This window comes from Heterodontus francisci, chromosome 3 (genome assembly GCF_036365525.1).
Source record: "Heterodontus francisci isolate sHetFra1 chromosome 3, sHetFra1.hap1, whole genome shotgun sequence".
NCBI lineage: Eukaryota > Metazoa > Chordata > Chondrichthyes > Heterodontiformes > Heterodontidae > Heterodontus > Heterodontus francisci.
Genome location: NC_090373.1, coordinates 27,981,680 through 27,999,956, shown reverse-complemented (window position 1 = coordinate 27,999,956; position 18,277 = coordinate 27,981,680). Strand labels below are relative to the sequence as shown.

The following is an 18,277-nucleotide window of genomic DNA, read 5'->3' as shown; positions in this document are numbered from 1 at the left end:
ATTCCTGTCTTTGAAATGCTGCTACAATGAAGCAGTGTACAAACAGAGCAAGTTAACACCAGCAATTCCATATGTATTTTAAACATAGCAGTAGAAGTGAACCTTACCTCACTAGCAGCCAAATTCTTCACTTCTTCTGGCTTGAGCTCTGAAGCAAGAAGAAAACACATAATTCTGACAACTCAAAACTTCAAACCAGAGCAGCTGAAACACTGCTGAAACAAACGTGAACAGCTCAGCATTTTCTGGGAGCAGTAAAAGTGACTGTGAAGCTGACAGATTGGCATAAAAACTCAAACGATTCACTAATAACCCTTCAGGGAAGGAAGGCTGCCATTCTTACCCGGTCTTAGCCTGTGTGTGACACCAGTCCTGTAGCAATGTGGCTGACTAACTGCTCTCTGAAGTGGCCTAGCAAGTCACTCATTTGTTTCAATCTATTATTGCTACCTTTAAAAGGCAACTAAGGATCAGCAATAAATGCTGGCTTTGCCACTGACTCCCATATTCAGAGAATGCATTTAAAAAAGAATGAATATTGACACCACTACATCAACCAATGAGTTGGAGGTGGGACAGGACTGGAGTCTTTGAAGTCATGGCAGAAACTACAACAGAGTTTCCTGACGACAGCATGGTGATTTCTCCAGCAAAATGCAATGAGTTGGAGATATTACATAATACAAACTAAGTGCACAAAATCAATTTCAGTCACTTATAACAGCTTCTCTAGTCTCTCTTCAGTCAGAAACCCATTTAACACATCTTCAGCCGTCAGAATGGATAGAAAAAAGCTAGACAGTGGAGCAAGCTGAAGTAGTGTGTCCAATTCTGGGCATTACACTTTAGGACGCAAGTCAAGGCTTTTTAGAGGGTGCAGAGGAGGTTTACTAGAACGGCACCAGCAATAAAGGGCTTCTGTTACATGACGAAACTGGAGAAGCTGGGATTGTTCTCTTTAGAGCAGAGAAAGTTAAAGGAATTTTAATAGAGGTTCAAAATTATGAAGGGTTTTGATAGAGTAAATAAGGAGAAACTGTTTGCAGTGGCAGTAGGGTTGGTAAGCGCAGGACTCAGATTGAAGACAATTGACAAAACAACTGGGGAGAGATGAGGATTTTTTTTTAATGCAGCGAATAATGAGGATCTGGAATGCACTGCCTGAAAGGCTGGTGGACACAGATTTAATATCTTTCCAAAGGGAATTGGATAAATAATTGAAAGAAAAATTTGCAGGGCTGTGGGGAAAGAGCACAGCAGAGAGATTTATTGGATAGCTTTTTCAACAGAGCCTGCAGAGGCATGATTGCCTGAATAACCTCTTCCCAGCACATCACCTACCTCGTATTGGACCCAACGCTGCATCCTTCGCCAGTGCAGTCAGGTCACTCCCTGAATATCCTTCTGTCTGTCTGTAAGGAGGAGTGAGAAAATGGAAAACTAGCCCACAGAGTTATATACACGGACACACACAATGGCTGTATTAGGGAGCACTTGCTGAAAGTATTCAAGGTCTTTTGGATTAAAGAGTGACTGGAAGGATGCACCTGAAAAAGGAGTCTCATGAGGACTTCAAAGGAATGGCACCGTACTGTTACCAGCACAAACTACCAGATGTCAAGCTAACAGAATATAAAACTATTTGCCTCAATAACATTGGAACAAAATGAAACATCAAGCAAGGGAATCTATAGTTTGGGCAAGAATGATGAGTGTTGTATCGGCTGTTAAAGGAGAAAGGGAGGGAATTAGAGAAAAAAAGGCATAGGCGGCTGAAAGCACGAGGAATGTACAAGCTAGATGCAGAGGATCAAAGGGTGTGGGAAGGGAGGTTCAGAGTCAGATTTTACAAGACTAACAGGCTTTTTAACTCACGCTGCCATAATGTGATGAGTGGGAAGCATTGTTTCTATTTGGATCAACACTGGAAAACATCAGTGGAGGAGCTGCCCAGCAAGTGGCTTCCCCAGAATATTAATCCACATTAGCTACATTTAGATAGACTTTTGAAATCAGAGTTGAGGGTTATGCGAAGCAGGCCCAAAAGAGGAGTTGAGGCCTGGGACAGATCAGCCATGATCTTATTGAATTGCGGGGCAGGCTTGAGGGGCTGGATGGCCTACTCCTGCTCCTATTTTTTATGTTATGTTCTTATGTACATTCTTTATATCTCATCAGGACTCACCTAACTAGCTATCAGGTAAAAAACCTGATCATTTCAGACACTGAAGCTCTCAACGTTCAGCCACCTTATAATGTGCACATACCAAGCATTACCACACACATCACCTCTGTTCCAAAATGTGGTTGGGGATTCTATACACCAGATAGGAATCCTCAGTGGCCCGTGGAGAATCCTGCTGAAAGTGCCTCATTAAGGTGATTTTTCTAATTGTCTCACTAGCCTTGCAACAATAGTGTCCAAGATTTTGTTTCCACAGGTGCATATCCACTAATGAGGCAATAGTGTTAAACATAAACTGTTCCAGACCTCCAGGCTCACAAACTGGACAACGCAATAATACAAAAGGGTACTGAACTGTCTGGTCTTTGAGGGCCAAGGTCGCAGCCTAGATTTACCTGAAGTACTGAAGTTTTACTCATGATGCATGGGATAGGTTCTGGCTATGAATGTAATGGCAGATCATAAGATTCAATAGCACCCCATTAACACCGCTTTCATCAATTTCAACCTAGTTGCCTCAGGCAACCTGTTGAAGAAACTGTGGGTCAAATCTTACTTGGAAGTGCACACTATTGCCAAGGTTTGTTTTAAAGAGTATTAAAGACTCATTGAACCAGATCTCTTACAAAGGAAGTCGACTGTTGCTTGTCCTAATTAATGTCTTCATCAATGACTTCAAGGAATTGAATTAAATGAGATTAGCAGGGGGATGGGAACCTGAGAGGGAGCTCAGATTGGAGGGAAGCAAAGCTGGTAACTTGTCAGGGGTGTGGAAACCAAGAGGAAATATCAGACAGGAATAGCAAGGTGCACAAAATACTGAGAGATAAATAGCACTACAGTAGGGAATAGTAAGTTATTAGGTAGCGTCAGAGCAAAGGGAAAAAGTAATAAAGTCTAAACCAGGGTTAATGTGCATGTATGAGAATGCATGGCGTGTGGTTAATAAGATTGATGAGTTACAGACGCAGATTACCATGTGGAAATATAATGTGGCTATAACAGAGACCTGGCTCAAAGGAGGGCAGGACTGGGTACTGAATATTCCAGGATAAAGGCGTTCAGGAAAGATAGGAAAGGGAAAAAGGGGGAGGGGTGCCAGCATTGATTAATGGGAGCATTGCAGTGCTGGAGAAAAAGGATGCCACAGAGGGGTCGCGGACAGAATCTATTAGGCTAGAGCTAAGGAAGAAAAAAGGTGCAGTTACATTGCTCGGTGTTGTCAAAAGGCCACCAAATAGTGGGAAGGATGTGGAGGAATAAATTTGCAAGAAAATTACAGAGAAGTGCAACATATATAGGGTAGTTATAATGGAGGACTTTAATCATCCAAACATAGACTGGGATAGTAGTGTAAAGGGCAGTGAGGGGCTAGAGTTCCTAGAGTGTGTTCAGGAAAATTTTCTACAGCAGTGTGTTTCTAGTCCAACGAGAAAGGAGGCACTGCTAGACCTGGTTCTTGGGAATGAGGTGGGCCAAGTGGGTCAAGTATCAGTAGATCATTTAGGGGACAGTGATCATTGTATCCTAAGGATTAGACTGACTATGGAAAAGGACAAAGATCAATCCAGAGTAAGAATAATTAACTAGGAGAAAGCAGACTTCAATGGGGTAAGAATGGAGCTGGGGCAAATAAATTGGAGTCAGAGGTTGGCAGGAAAAACAGTAGCTGAACAATGGGCTACCTTCAAAGAAGAGACAGTTCGGGCACAATCAAGGTAAGTTCCCTCGAAGAGGAAATGTAGGGCAAACAAATCTAGAGCTCCCTGGATGACAAAAGAGATTAAGATTAAGAAAATAAAGGGTGCATATGACAGATGCCAGGTAGAAAATACTATTGAGAACCTGACTGAATATAGACGGTCCAGAGGGGAAGTGATAAAGCAAATAAGAGAAGCAAAGAGAGAGCATGAAAAGAGACTGGCAGTTAACATTAAAGGGAATCCCAAAGTTTTCTATAGACATATAAATAGTAAAACGGTCATGAAAAGAGTGGGGCCGATTAAGGACCAAAGGGAATTTACACATGGAGACAGAGGGCATAGCTGAGGTATTAAATGAATACTTTGCATCTGTCTTTACCAAATAAGATGATGCAATCCAGGCAATGGTGAAAGAGGTAGTAATTTAGACACATAGAAGGGTTTAAAATGGATCAAGAGGACGCAGTAGATAGGCTGTCTATACTTAAAGTGGATAAAGCACCAGGACTGGATGAGATGCATCCAAGGATACTGAGAGAAGTGAGGGTGGAAACTGCAGAGGCACTGGCCATAATTTTTCAGTCTTCCTTAGACTTTGGGGGGTGCCAGAGAATTGCAAACTACATCAGGGTTGTCCAACCTTTTCAGGCGGAAGGCCGCATTACAATTTTTACTTGGCCCAGGGGACCAGTGAGCAAACTTCGAAAGGTAAAGGCATTAAAAATTTATCCTAATAAAAACAATAAAGGCGCATTTTTGTGAAGCTTTAAATGAAAAGACTAATTTGATTACTTTCTCGTCCCTATATTGAAAACTGATTTAGTGACATAGCAGCCATTACATGTGTTTGCATAAGTAGTCAATCTCAGCATCGCTACATCAAGTGTGCCAGAAGACTATTCTGGATGGAATCCCGCGCAGTGTGTGTGTCATTCGCTCTTCCACCCGCCCTCCCCTCTAGGGCTAGGGGACACAGATTGTAACTTTTGGGCAAAAGATGCAGGGGGAATATGAGGAAGCACTTTTTTTTTATACACAGCAGATGGTAATGGCCTGGAACTCGCTGCCCACAAGAGTGGTGGAAGTGGAGACAATTAATGACTTCAAGAGGAAGTTGAATGGCCACCTGAGAGAAGTAGACTTGCATGGCTACAGGAATGGAGCCAAGGAGTAGGACGGACTGCTGAGCTCGTGGAAAGCCGGCATGGGCATGATGGACAAATGGCCTCCTTCTGTGCCGTACGTAAATGACTCTCTCTCACTCCCCCACCCCCCCCCCCAAATTTCAGGCCCTCCCAGCCCTCGTCTCCCCTTCCCCCTCCCAGTCTCTTCCCCCCCCCCCCCCCGTCCATCTCCACCCCCCATCTCCCCTTCCACCCCCTCCCTGACCCCCTCCCTCCCTTGTCCCCAACCCGCCCCCCCACCACCTCGCAAGTTATGAAGAGGACATAAGGAGGTTACAAAGGGCTATAGATAGGTTAAGTGAGTGGGCAAAGATCTGGCAAATGGAATATAATGTGGGAAAATGTGAAATTCTCCATTTTGGCAGGAAGAATTTTTAAAAATTATCTAAATGGTGAGAGATTGCAGAGCTCCGAGATGCAGAGGGATCTGGGTGTCCTAGGGCATGAATTGCAAAAGGTTGGTATGCAGGTACAGCAAGTAATTAGGAAAGCTAATAGAATGTTATCATTTATTGTGAAGGGAATTGTGTACAAAAGCAGGGAGGTTATGCTTCAGCTGTACAGAGCATTTGAGAGACCACATGTGGAGCACTGCATACAGTACTGGTCTCTTTATTTAAGGAAGGATGTAAAAGCGTTGGAAGCAGTTTAGAGAAGGTTTACTAGACTAACACCTGGAATGGGCGGGTTGTCTTATGAGGAAAGGTTGGACAGGGTAGGCTTATATCCGCTGGAATTTAGATGAGCAACAGGCGACTTGATTGAAACATACAAGATCCTGAGGGGTCTTGACAGGATGGATGTGGAAAGGATGTTTCCCCTTGTGGAGAAACTAGAACTAGGGGTCCTAGAGGAGGAATCAACCTCACTATGGGCACAGCTCTGCGAAAATCCCATGCAAGGGCCTGGATTAAGCAATTGGTGAGCAAGCCTGATGATACAACGACATTGGACCTGGATGCTTAGACAATAAAAGGTGCCACATGAGCTAGTCATAATTTTCCAGAACTCTCTAGATTTTCAAATTATATCTTTGGATTGGAAACTTCCAAGTAACACTCCATTATATAAGAGATGGAGAAACCAGGAAACTACCGGCCCATCAGTTTGACATCAATTTTGGGGAAGTTACTGAAATCTATCAGTGACAAAGTGACCAAGCACTTGAACATGCATCAACTGATCAGAGAGTCAGCATCGATTTGTGAAGAGTACATTATGTTTCAGTAATCTAGTTACATTGTTTGAGGAGTCACTAGCATGGTGGATAAGAGATTAGCAGCAAAGATGAGGTTGTACACAAACGGAGGTAACCTTGTGACATGGATTGTTAATTAGTTGGGAGGTAAGAGACGGGAGTAGGGATTACAGATCATTCACTGACAATGGCAACCAGTATTCCCCAGAGATCTAATCTGAGGCCTCAACTTTGCACCATATACATTCATGATTTGGATGAAGGAGAGATGTATATTCAAGTTTATAGAGGACATTTAACTTTGGAAGGGATGCAATGCAGATTCACCAGAATAGGCCAGATATTTAAAGGGTTAAATTATGAGAAAAGGTTGCATACTTGGCTTGTATTCTCTCAAGTCTAGATGGTTGATGGGTCACCTAATCAAGATCAAAGGAATTTGACAGAGTAGATAGAGAAATTATTTCCTCTAGTGGGGGAATCTAGAATAAGGGGGCACAAACCTAAAATTAAAGCCAAGCCATTCAGAAGTGAATTCAATCATAGCTTGATTTTGAAACTCAAACATGGTGCAGCTCAGTTATGGGGCTGCCCAAAAAAAAAAAAGTAATCTTGAAACAGAACAAAAATGCCTTTAAAAAATGGCTCATCCAGACTGCCCATCTTAACAGAGATAATGAATGACTTACTTGGCCAGATGTTCAAGGTCCTTTCGGTTCAGCGGATTCCCGTGTTTGGCCAAAAGATTTGTAATCAGCAACAATCGTGTCTGGGGAAAGAGGGCGACAGGAGCAAGAAAATGAAAGTTACGCAGCAAAATTCTTCAGAAACTTAACTAACACACATCACACTTTGTACCACTGCTGTGCTCCTTTTGGTAGAGTATTTAATTGGAGAATTCACAGAGAACCATGGTGAGAGGACTAAAAAAGTGAATATTTCTATACTTATTAACGCTTATTGGTTTCTCTGTAGTCAAGAACATGCAACCAGCTCAGCTACTTTTACTCCATCCCAATCTCCAGGACTAGCACAACCAGCTCTTCACCAGAGGGGCACAATCTACCCGTTGCAGTCATCCAAATCTATGAACAGTCATGTAAGCTCATATTGACTAGAAATAAAGTATATAAAGTAGGAACACAGGAACCGGAGTAGGCCATTGAGCCTGCTCCACCATTCAATTAGATCATGGCTGATCATCTACCTCAATGCTACTTTCCCACCATATCCCTTGATGTCATTAGTATCCAGAAATCTTATGACTGAACTTCCAAAGCTCTCTGGGTAGAGAATTCCAAAGATTCATCACCCTGAGTAAAGAAATCCCTCCTCATCTCTGTCTTAAATGGCCTACCCTTATTCTGAGACTATGTCCTCTGGTTCTAGACTCACCAGCCAGGGGAAACATCCCATCTACATCCACCCTGTCACGCCCTGTAAAAACTTTGTAAATTTCAATGAGATCACCTCTCATTCTTCAAAACTCTAGAGAGTACAGGCCCAGGTTCCTTAATCTTTCCTCATTAGACAATCCCGCCATCCCAGGGATCAGTCTGGTGAACTTTCATTGCACTCCCTCTACAGCAAATATATCCTTCCTTAGATAAGGAGACCAAAACTCTAGGTGTGATCCAGATGGGATAACCAGGCAAGCACAAAACCAAATGTTTATTGGAGTGGCTCAGGGTTAATACAGTTAAAGCTACTCCTGATATCTAACAGCTCCATTACAATATTAGGGCTAGTCACACTGTGAGCCAAATTTATAAAATGTCCAGACCAGAGAGCCTGGAAATTTTGCAGCATGTCTGAGGGGATTGATAAATTAACACTAGTATGCACTGACAAATACATGATTTAAAACTATGCTGTAATTTTTAAAAATGTAGTTCACCTACTTGTTCATTTGGTAGTGAGACGAACACCCTCTTTGTAAAACGTCTGTAAGGGAGAAGAATAGATTATTTGAACAAGTACATTTCTATTGAGTATACCAAATGTATTTCAGACTAGTTTGATGTAATCTTGATAGCTGTGCCTTATATTAGACACAAACTAACTCATCTAAATTAGTTTCCTTACACATCCAAGCATTCATATCCTTAGGATCATAGAATGATACTGCACAGGAGGCGGCAATTCGGCTCACTGTGCCTGTGCCAGCTGTTTGAAAGCGCTGCCCAATTAGTCCCCTGCTCTTTCCCCATTTTCCTCTTTCCCTTCAATTCCCTTTTGAAAGTTGCGATTTAATCTGCTTTCATCGCCCTTTCAGGAAGTGCATTCTAGATCGCAACAACTCACTGTGTACATTTTTCTTCATCTTCCCTCTGGCGCTTTTGTCAATTACCTTAAATTTGTCTCTGATTACTGACCACTCTAAACAATTTCACCTTATTTACTAGATTTACCCTTCTTGATTTTGAACACCTCTATCAATCTCCTCTTAACCTTCTCGGCTCTAAAGGGCAACAACCCCAGCTTTTCCAGTCATCATGAGTGATTAACACGAGGTAACATTCTGTCCCTTGACTGGGCCACAGCACTGGTCTAGCTCAAAGAAACAGATGGTTGAGTTCTAACCTACACTGACAGCTAAGCAGACTAGTATGAATTACACCACAAACATAATATACTGTACAAATTGTGGCGTCAATATTATAATCTCAAACAGAAGGTTAGAAATGACAGCCAGTGACTGGGGGAAAAGGGATAACAACAGGAGATGACAGCCAGTGACTGGGGGGTGAAGGGATAATAGAAGATAACAGCCAGTGACTGGGGAAAATGCATTAGTTATTGTGCAGCCATAGCTGGAGTACTGTGTACAATTCTAGCCACTGCATTACAAGGTTATCCAGGCACTGGGGACAATGCAGAATAGGGAAAACAGACAAGACACAAAGTTTTCTTCTGCTTGTCTTCAAATAGTGCCATGGCATCTTTTGCACCCACTTAAGCAGGTAAATGGGGCCTCTGTTTAACATCCCATTGGAAAGACAGCACCTTCTACAGTGCAGCACTCTCAGTACTGCACTGGAAGTGTCAGCTGGATTATGGGCTGAAATCTTAGTAGTGAGACTTGAACCCATGACTCTGTGGCTCAGAGGCAAGAATGCAACCCACCGAGCCATACAGAAGACAGCAGTTTCAAGCACGCACAGTTCAGAAAACTGAATGCTACCATTCAATAGTCTGCTTTAACATCAGAAGCCAATGAAGCAGAAAATGCAGCACACTATTTGGTTTAAACAGTTATTGAATTAATGTCAAAATGCAGCCTTGTAGGCTGAGCTGCTGCAGCACTAGCTCTGTACAAAAAAAAAAAGTTTTGTTATCTGGAATAAAAGGTCAGAGATGCTCAAACACCTGCCGATACACACTGGCAGCCTGCTAAAGTGCACTTTTCTCTCCCAGTTCAAGCATCACACTCTTTTCAGCCAGCAAGTTCCCAATGGTTACATTCTGCCAAGTCCAAAGAGCATTTCATTACAAAAAAGATTCCTCTGCTGCATCAAATTTCCATCCAGACTGGCGAACAGTACATCTAAAACAGAGCAGGGCAGTCTGCCAAACAGGACATTCCTAGCCTCAGTGCTTATAGAGGCACAAGCTACTCACCTAAGGACAGCATCATCCAGCTCCTGCGGCCTATTTGTTGCTCCCATTACCAAAACTCTATCATCCCCACTGGACTGTACCTAAAAAGAGGAGGCAGGTCTTGACCATGCATTTTATATCAAATATACTCAGACTGATTTATAAAGACATATTAATGTTCCTTTTTTTCCCCTTTCCTTTTGGCCTCCTTGTCTCGAGAGACAATGGGTAAGCACCAGGAGGTGATCATAGGGTTCAGTATGTCATGACCAATAGACAACTTTTTTTAAAAAATGATAAATTACATTGTGAGCCTTATTAAATTCAGTCTCGGGATGTAGGTGTCATTACAAAGTCGATATTTATTGTCCATCCCTACTGCCCCGAGAAGGTGATGGTAGACTTTCTTTTCGAACCATTGCTAGCAATTTGATATAACTGTGGAACCTGTTAGGTTACTTTGGCAAGCGGTTAAGAGTCAACCATGTTGGTGTAGGACTGGAATTACCTATAGACCCAGAGCAAGTAAGGATGGCAGGTTTCCTTCTCTAAACGGTATAGTGAATGAGTTGGCTGTTTAGGACAATCCAACAGTTTCACGGTCATTTTTACTGATACTGTCTTTTCATTACCAGATTTTTTAAAGCTAAATTCAAATTCTTAAACTGCTGAGATTTGAATTCTCATTTTCTGCATTACTGGTGTAGTAACGTATCCACTACACTATTGTACCCATCAAGTTCCTTCAGAAGAATAAACCTGGAGAAGTGAGTGGCACCAATATTAGGTCTGCTCTGCTCGACATACTAGCAGGTGACGAACTCTAGGAGGATGAAATCACTGCAGGTCAGATGTCAACCTGGTTGAAGGCTTTGCTAGTGTACACACTGACCAAGTCTCTGGGAGAATAACTCATGAAGAGGAGGTTCAGTGGCCTGTGGTTGCTCATTGTGAACAGCAGATACAGAAGACATGGCCTGTGCTTAAATTCAAAAGTAATCTGCAGAACCATTGATTCAGTGAGCAACTGGTCAATCTGTGGAACAGGCTCCCTCGGGAAGATGGTGAAAGCAGATAGTATTGATTAATTCAAACACAAGTTAATTAGATAGATAGCTCACTGGATTACTTTCAGTGGTTTATTTTGTTTTGAATTCTTCCAAATTTACAGCTTTAATATGATTTTTCTTTATTCAATTCAGAGGTTTGAGTGGACCAATGCCTCTATACAATTACCTACATATTCCCTACACCTTTGACTTCAATGAAAATAAAAATCTGGAGATATATATATATATAACAGGCTGCTGATTCGCTATCACCCAAAGTCAAAATTAGACCCAACAGTTAATGCTATATCACATAATCTATTTGGGAATATGGATTAGAGACATTGGAGGCATAGGGGTCTCGCCAGAAAAAATCCCTTGACTGCAATGTGAACAACTATTTAAGAAAAAGGTTGCGGACCTGGAAAATGAATTTAGCCCATTAAGAGCAGAGTAACATCCTTTGTTATTTCTTGTGTGGTGAGCAGCAGTGTGAAATGGATTGAATTTCACTGAAAATTATATTCTGCACTGTGTATCAAATAAACCAGCATCTTAGTTTACAACTGACCTCATCTCACTAGAGTTTTTAAAATCAGGATGCCTATCTGAAACGCACGAGAGAGACTGTAGCGTGCGGCACAAACAATGAGGGAGTCTCATTGTCACAGCCTCCAGGTCAGACTGGCTATTGGATAAAGGCAAACTCCAAGGTCCATTTACAGGAATTTTCAATGAAGCTGAACCCAAAAGCACACTAATGCCCCGTCAAAGTACACCAGCGTCATCCACTGTGACTGCAATTTGCAGAATGTTAATCCTCCTTGACCTCAATATATGGCAAAGTCAACCACTTCCTGGCTTATCTTCCCTCGTGGTCCAACTTAGGTAGGATTCAAATCTAGCTCTCAGGGTGAAATCAATATTATAATCCCTATCGGGCCATCCTCCTCTGGCTACTCGTACTCACCCCATCAAATTCTATTAAAAATTCTGTTTTTAAGCGTCTGCTTGCATCATGCTCTCCTTCTCTCCTCTCACAAAGGAGGCTGTCTATTTCATCTGCAAGAAAGATCAACACATTCATAAGACAAAATCTTACCTTGATTCAGACACAACTAGCAGACAGCGCTTCCAGAAATAAGCAATATTAATACTAATAGTTACGGCTCACTGAATTTTAGTACCTCACTCACCAATGAAAATGATGGATGGTTGAAGCTCTCTAGCTGCTGAAAAGAGAGCTCTCACTAACTTTTCCCCCTCTCCAACCTAAAATAGAAACATTTCCTTAGAAAGTGATCAAACAATTCAGCCCTATCAAAATTTGCCAAAACATCAACATTGAAAGCTGTTTTTCACATATAAACTGCAATTCAAATATTCAAGAGAATGCCCAAGTACTTAATTATCTACAGTAAAACATGCCTGCTTTTACTTCTTAATGGAATTTCTCATTATTTTAGTCTTACACAGAGAAATAAAAATACATTAGTGATCAGTAAAGTTAATTTGTTCTGAGGGCAAAACGGAGGCATTTTCCTCATTTCCTCTTTGTTTCGGTCTCTACGTCATGCATGATCCCCAGGTGAGGCATTTCATCCCATTCCCTTCTTCGCTTTACAAAAGGGCATCAAAATGGAACCAGTAACCAAAAGCAAAAGAAAGTTTTCTAAAACCTGCTCTCATTTGGAGGTTGTCATGGTTACTCACGTATTTGGATGTTAGACTTGCAGCACTGATATTGAAGAATGTTGCATTGGATTCAGAGGCCACAGCTTTAGCCTAAATTGAAAACAGCAAAGGTGTCTGAGAAACAGCAAATGCTTAGTACACGCCACATTCATTTAGGATGCAAGTCAATTCCCCTTAACTGAGATCTCTGACCAAAACTGAAGACCTTAAGAGCTAGGCCAGCTGAAACACTCTTACTGTCACCCTAGCTAAAATCAATGGCAATGAACTTGAAACCTCCTTGTTTTAATGAATGGATCAGTAACCTACCACTTGGTACATTCACCAAACAGGCCATCAGAACAGCGCCAGTGAGTGAGTATAAACAAGTTGGATTTACCTTGCATTTCAAAGTGGTTTATTACAGATTTCTTTCAATCTGTGTGACTTATACAAGCAAATGTGGGAACATGTACATGCTGCAAGATACCCCAGTATACCCCTGAAGAATACAGTTAAGCTATCTGTTGTGATACTGCTCGAGAGAGAGAAACATGAAGGCAATATGCCAGGAAGCTCTCTGTTCTGGAAAGAATAACAATTTGCATTTATATCAAGCCTTTAACATAGTAAAAAGTCCTAAGGTGTTTTACAGGAGTGTAATCAGACAAAACAATTCATTAGCAGTGCAATGGGATTCTTTCACCCCCACCTAATGGGGACATGACCTCACTTTAACATCTCATCTGAAAGGCGCTACACTGGGCTAAGTATCTGTGCTCAAGTCTCTGGAATGGGACTTCAACCCACAACTTTCTGACTTGGAGGTGAAGGGGCTACCCACTAAGCCAAACTAAAACTGAAAACATTGCACAGGGTAAAATGCTTCACCCCAGGCCACCACCATGCATGTAACAAGAATAAAGGAACAGGAGTAGGCCATTCAGCCCTTCAAGCCTGCTCCACATTCTAGATCATGGCTGATAGTCTACCTCAATGCCATATTCCCACACTATCCCCATATCCCTTGATGTCATTAGCAACTAGAAATCACCTTCCAAACCAGTGACCTCTACCAGCTAAAACGATAAGGGCAGCAAATGCATGGGAACACCACCACCTGCAAGTTGCCCTCCAAGCCACATACTAAAGCCTGGCTCAGGTATAAAATTAAAACCCGACCAAAGCCCAAGCCCTTTAATATTTTTTCACTCCAGACCCGAATAGCCTTCATCTGTTTCAGCAGCAGGCTGGAGTTGTGGGGAAACATGGGTAAGCCTGATCCCGTGACTTCCCAGAAGCAACACTGTCCAACCCAAGCCCAAATGCTGGACTCGGAATATAGACCCTACCCGACACAAACCAGACACATGTAGGCAGGTCTGGGTCGAGTAGCCAGGCTTTACCACATGCCATCCTGACTTGGAACTATATCGCCGTTCCTTCACTGTTGCTGGGTCAAAATCCTGAAACCCACTTTCCAATCTCTCACCAGTTAAGAAGTACGCTGCACCTCTATTCTTCCTACCAATGTGGATAACCTCACACTTATCCACATTATATTCCAATTGCCATGTTCTTGCCCACTCACTCAGCCTGTCCAAATCCCCTTGAAGCCTCTTTGCTTCTTACAACTCACATTCTTGAGCCTTACAAATCACATTCCTAAGTTTTGCGTCATTCGCAAACTTGGAAATATTACAATTGGTCCCGACATCCAAATCATTGATATAGATTGTGAACAGCTGGGGCCCAAGCACTGATCCTTGCGGTACCCCACTGGTCACAGCTTGCCAAACCGAGAATGACCCATTTATTCCTACTCTCTATTTTCTGCCTGTTACCCAATCCTAAGTCCATTCTAGTATATGACCCCCAATCCCATACGCTTTAAATTTTGCTTAGTAACCTTCTGAAAGTCCAAATACACCATATCCACTGGTTCCCCCCTATCCACTCTGCTAACATCCTCAAAAAAGCTCTAACAAGTTTGTCAAACATTATTTCCCTTTCATACATCCACGTTGACTCTGCCCAATCCGACCATTATTTTCTAAGTGTCCATTAATCATATCCTTTATAAAGATTCTAGTATTTTCCTTACTATGTCAGGCTTACAGGTCTGTAGTTCCCCATTTTCTTTCTCCCTCTTTTCTTAAACAGTGGGATGACATTTGCAACCTTCCAATCTGCAGGTACCATTGCAGAACTTATAAAATTTTGAAAGATGATCACCAATATATCCACTATCTCTGGAGCCATCTCTTTCAACACTCTAGGGTGAAGATCATCGGGTCCTGGGGATTTGTCAACTTTCAGTCCCATTAATTTCTCCAATACTAATTTGTTTTAGTTCCTCACTCTCACTAGACCCTTCCATCTTAATTATTTCAGGTGAACTTGTATCTTCCTCCATGAAGACAGACACAAAGTAATTATTTAGCTTCTCTGCCATTTCTCTACTTCCCAATATAAATTCTCCTGTCTCTGCCTCTAATGGACCCACGTTTGTCTTGGCCAATTTTTTCCTTTTTACATATAGAAGCTTTTACAATCCGTATTTATATTTCAATAAAGTTTACATTCATAGTCTATTCTCTATCAATTTTTTGATCCTCCTTTGCGGGATTCTAAAATTCTCCCAATCTGCCGGCTTATGATTTTTTTGACAACTTTATAAGCTGCTCCCTTTGATCTAATACTATCTTTAACTACCTTTGTTAGCCGCGACTCGCTTTCCCCATTAGGTTCTTTTGCCTTAAAGAAATATATTTTATTTGAAAACCATGCAATAATTCTTTAAATACTAGCCATTGCCTATCTACCATCAAACCTTTTAATGTGTTTTTCCAATCCACACGGCAAACCTGCTCCTCATACCTTCATAATTGTCGTTTAGATTTAATTTCCTTTTAACGCATGAGCGAGGTCTTCATGCAAGAGTTTTAAGTGTGATTCTTGTCTGTCTGAAGCATTTGTTGGAAACATGCCACCACCAAGAAAGATGAAGGATGCCAGGAACTTGAACACAAAGTCCAGGCTGACTTTCCAAAGCTGTACTAAGGGAGTACTGTGCTGTCGAGATGCTGTCTTTCAGATGGGACATTAAACCGAGGCCCCATCTGTTTTGTCAGGTGGACATAAAAGATTTAAAGGCATTATTTCAAAGATATCATCTGGTCATCGTCACATTCCTGTGCGTGAGGCCATGCTGTATGCAAATTAGCTAACATTTCCTACATTACAACAGTGACTACATTTTAAAACTACTTTTTTTTGGCAGCAAAGCTCTTTGGGATCTCCTGAGATTGTGAAAGGCACGACATAAACACAAGTTCTCTCTTTATTAGCGTCATTTCTTTAGTCACTCTATCCCAAATAAATGTGCACATATACTGTACCTTTGCATATATAGATGTATATACACTATTATACCTCCTGTATTATAAACCATGTTACACTTAAGCATTACTGAAATAAGCTGTTGTAAGGAATTACTTATTTTAATTCCAGTTTTTGTTTAAGAATTAATGAAATTGCTTTCTATCAGCTTGAGCAAGTATGACAAACACCTAAAGTTTCCTTATTTTTTGTAGACTTTCAGCTGTGGAGTGAAAATTGTGTGTTTTGTTTCTTAGTACATGGTTTGTACGTACAGCAACTGGTCACCACTTATCACACTGACAACAGACTGCGGTTTGTCAATTCAGCGTTGCCACTGAGCCATGCCGACACTGACATGACACTTTTCTAGTTCCACATTTTCCAGGCGCCAAGAGAGTTCACAACCTGCAGTCATAGCTAGATCAGCAATGAGTAAAAGCCACTGGGTGCTTTGAATTGCACGGCTATTGTTTTAGAGGAATACTGCACAGTGGCTAGAAACCATGGCATGGGACAGTCAGACTGCATATTCTGCAGTTTCCAACAGCATTTGTGAATGCAGGCTCACCCACTCAAGACTGTTGAGTGCAAATCAGCAAATCCATCTGTTGTCAGAATGATCAGCAGTGACGAGTTTCTGTACATGCAAGCCACACACCACAAGATCAAACAAAAGTTTGCACTCTACAGCTGAAAGTCTACAAAAAGTAAGGAAACCATGGACAATTGGGACACCTGCTCAAGCTGATAAAAGGCAGAGGGAGAGGGAAACTATTCATTGGTCTGTAAACAAAGACTGGAATTAAACTTAAAAAGCTCATTTCAACAACAGTTGTTAGGTGCAACACAGGGAAGAACTTCCATTTACATAGCATCTTTCACAACCTCAGGACGTTCAACAACTGAATTAAATATTTTTTTTGAAGTGCAGCCACAACTGTAATGCAGGAAATGCGCCAACGAATTTGCACACAAGGTCCCACAATGTGATAACGGACAGATCATCTGTCTTCAGGTGTTGGTTAAGGGATAAATATCAGCCAGGACACCAGCGGAGAAATCACATGTGCTTCTTCGAAATAGTGCCATTTTACGTCCACCTGAGGGGGCCCCGGGTTTGATGGCACCTTTGCATTTGCACCCTCAGTGCCATGCTAGAGTGTCAGCCTAGATTATTCACTCAGGTGTCTGGAGTGGAGCTTGAATCCACGACCTTCTGACTCAAGAGATGAGAGTGCGACCCACCAAGCCATGGCTGACTCTAATAACTTAGTTAAATCAAATCAGGAAAAGGATAGTGCAACAGATTGCATAGTAAAGCAATATGGACACGTCACTACTCTGGATATATATTAGTGCACATTTAAAACTTACATACCAGCATTGTTTTTCCGTTCCCCGGTGGGCCAAACAGCAGCAATCCCCGAGCGGGAGCTCTTAATCCAGTGAACAACTTACAGAAAGAAAATGGTAGAGGAGGAAAATGATCAGAAAATTGACTGCAAACTGACCATTTCTTACATCAGAAATCTCCAAAAGCAGGCAGGTCATTAAAGAACAAACTTGCATTTGAAAAAAAGTCTTTCACACGACACAGAAGTGACATCCTTGGGACTATGCAGCCAATTAACTACTTTTGAGTTGCAGTCACTGTTTTGCTGTAGGAAGAGAGGCACCCAATTTGTGCACTGCAAGATGTACTCTTATAGTGCAAAATGTGCAAACCACGACAGCCCACTATCAGCACAATTGCTTAAAGTCTGGATTGACTCTCAAGATGAGGCTCTTCCCACATATAATCAACAGAACTGTCCCAGGACATATGGAGATGTGCCCCAGTGAATGAGAGCACAGTGGCCCAACAGGAAGAGAGACTTACCGTACGGGGCTCTAACTGCATATAATATAAATATGAGGGAGTCACTAATAAATTTAATAGCAAGAAAGTAGTATAATGTGGAATGCACTTTCACTTAGGGTAGTTGAGGTAAACAGCTCAGATGTATTTAAGGCGAAGCTAGATAAGTACATGAGGGAGAAAATAATAGAAGGATATGCTGATCGGGTTTGAAGAGGATGGGGAGCAGCATAAACACGAGCCATGATCAGTTGGGCCTAATGATCTGTTTCAGTGTTGTGCATTCACTGTAATTATATGTAAAGCAGAGTTTTTTTTTAAATTAAAAAAAGCTGCATATTTTGAGAATGCCTTCCATATAAAATGAGAGTACTCTCCTTCCCCTTTAAACAATGTAACACTACTTAAAGCCATACTTATATTTTCTTCTTCCTTTACTTTT

General features: G+C 41.6%; 1 protein-coding gene across 6 annotated transcripts in view; it reads right to left on the bottom strand.

Moving 5' to 3' along the window:
- spast (spastin) overlaps positions 1-18,277 on the bottom strand; it is a 139,815-nt gene that overhangs the window by 64,997 nt on the left and 56,541 nt on the right. For 5 of the 6 annotated variants that reach the window (XR_010970913.1, XR_010970916.1, XR_010970915.1 and 2 more), the window contains 9 exons: positions 17,356-17,430; positions 12,633-12,704; positions 12,116-12,191; positions 11,890-11,981; positions 9,892-9,971; positions 8,172-8,214; positions 6,960-7,039; positions 1,342-1,412; positions 108-148 (listed from right to left, as the gene is read on the bottom strand). Coding sequence is in view for 2 of the 6 variants with exons in the window: in XM_068020361.1 (XP_067876462.1) it covers positions 108-148; positions 1,342-1,412; positions 6,960-7,039; positions 8,172-8,214; positions 9,892-9,971; positions 11,890-11,981; positions 12,116-12,191; positions 12,633-12,704; positions 17,356-17,430 (630 nt within the window). In the remaining 4 variants the exon portion in view is untranslated. The remainder of the gene's footprint in view (positions 1-107; positions 149-1,341; positions 1,413-6,959; positions 7,040-8,171; positions 8,215-9,891; positions 9,972-11,889; positions 11,982-12,115; positions 12,192-12,632; positions 12,705-17,355; positions 17,431-18,277) is intronic. The other variant, XM_068020378.1, reaches the window with a different exon arrangement.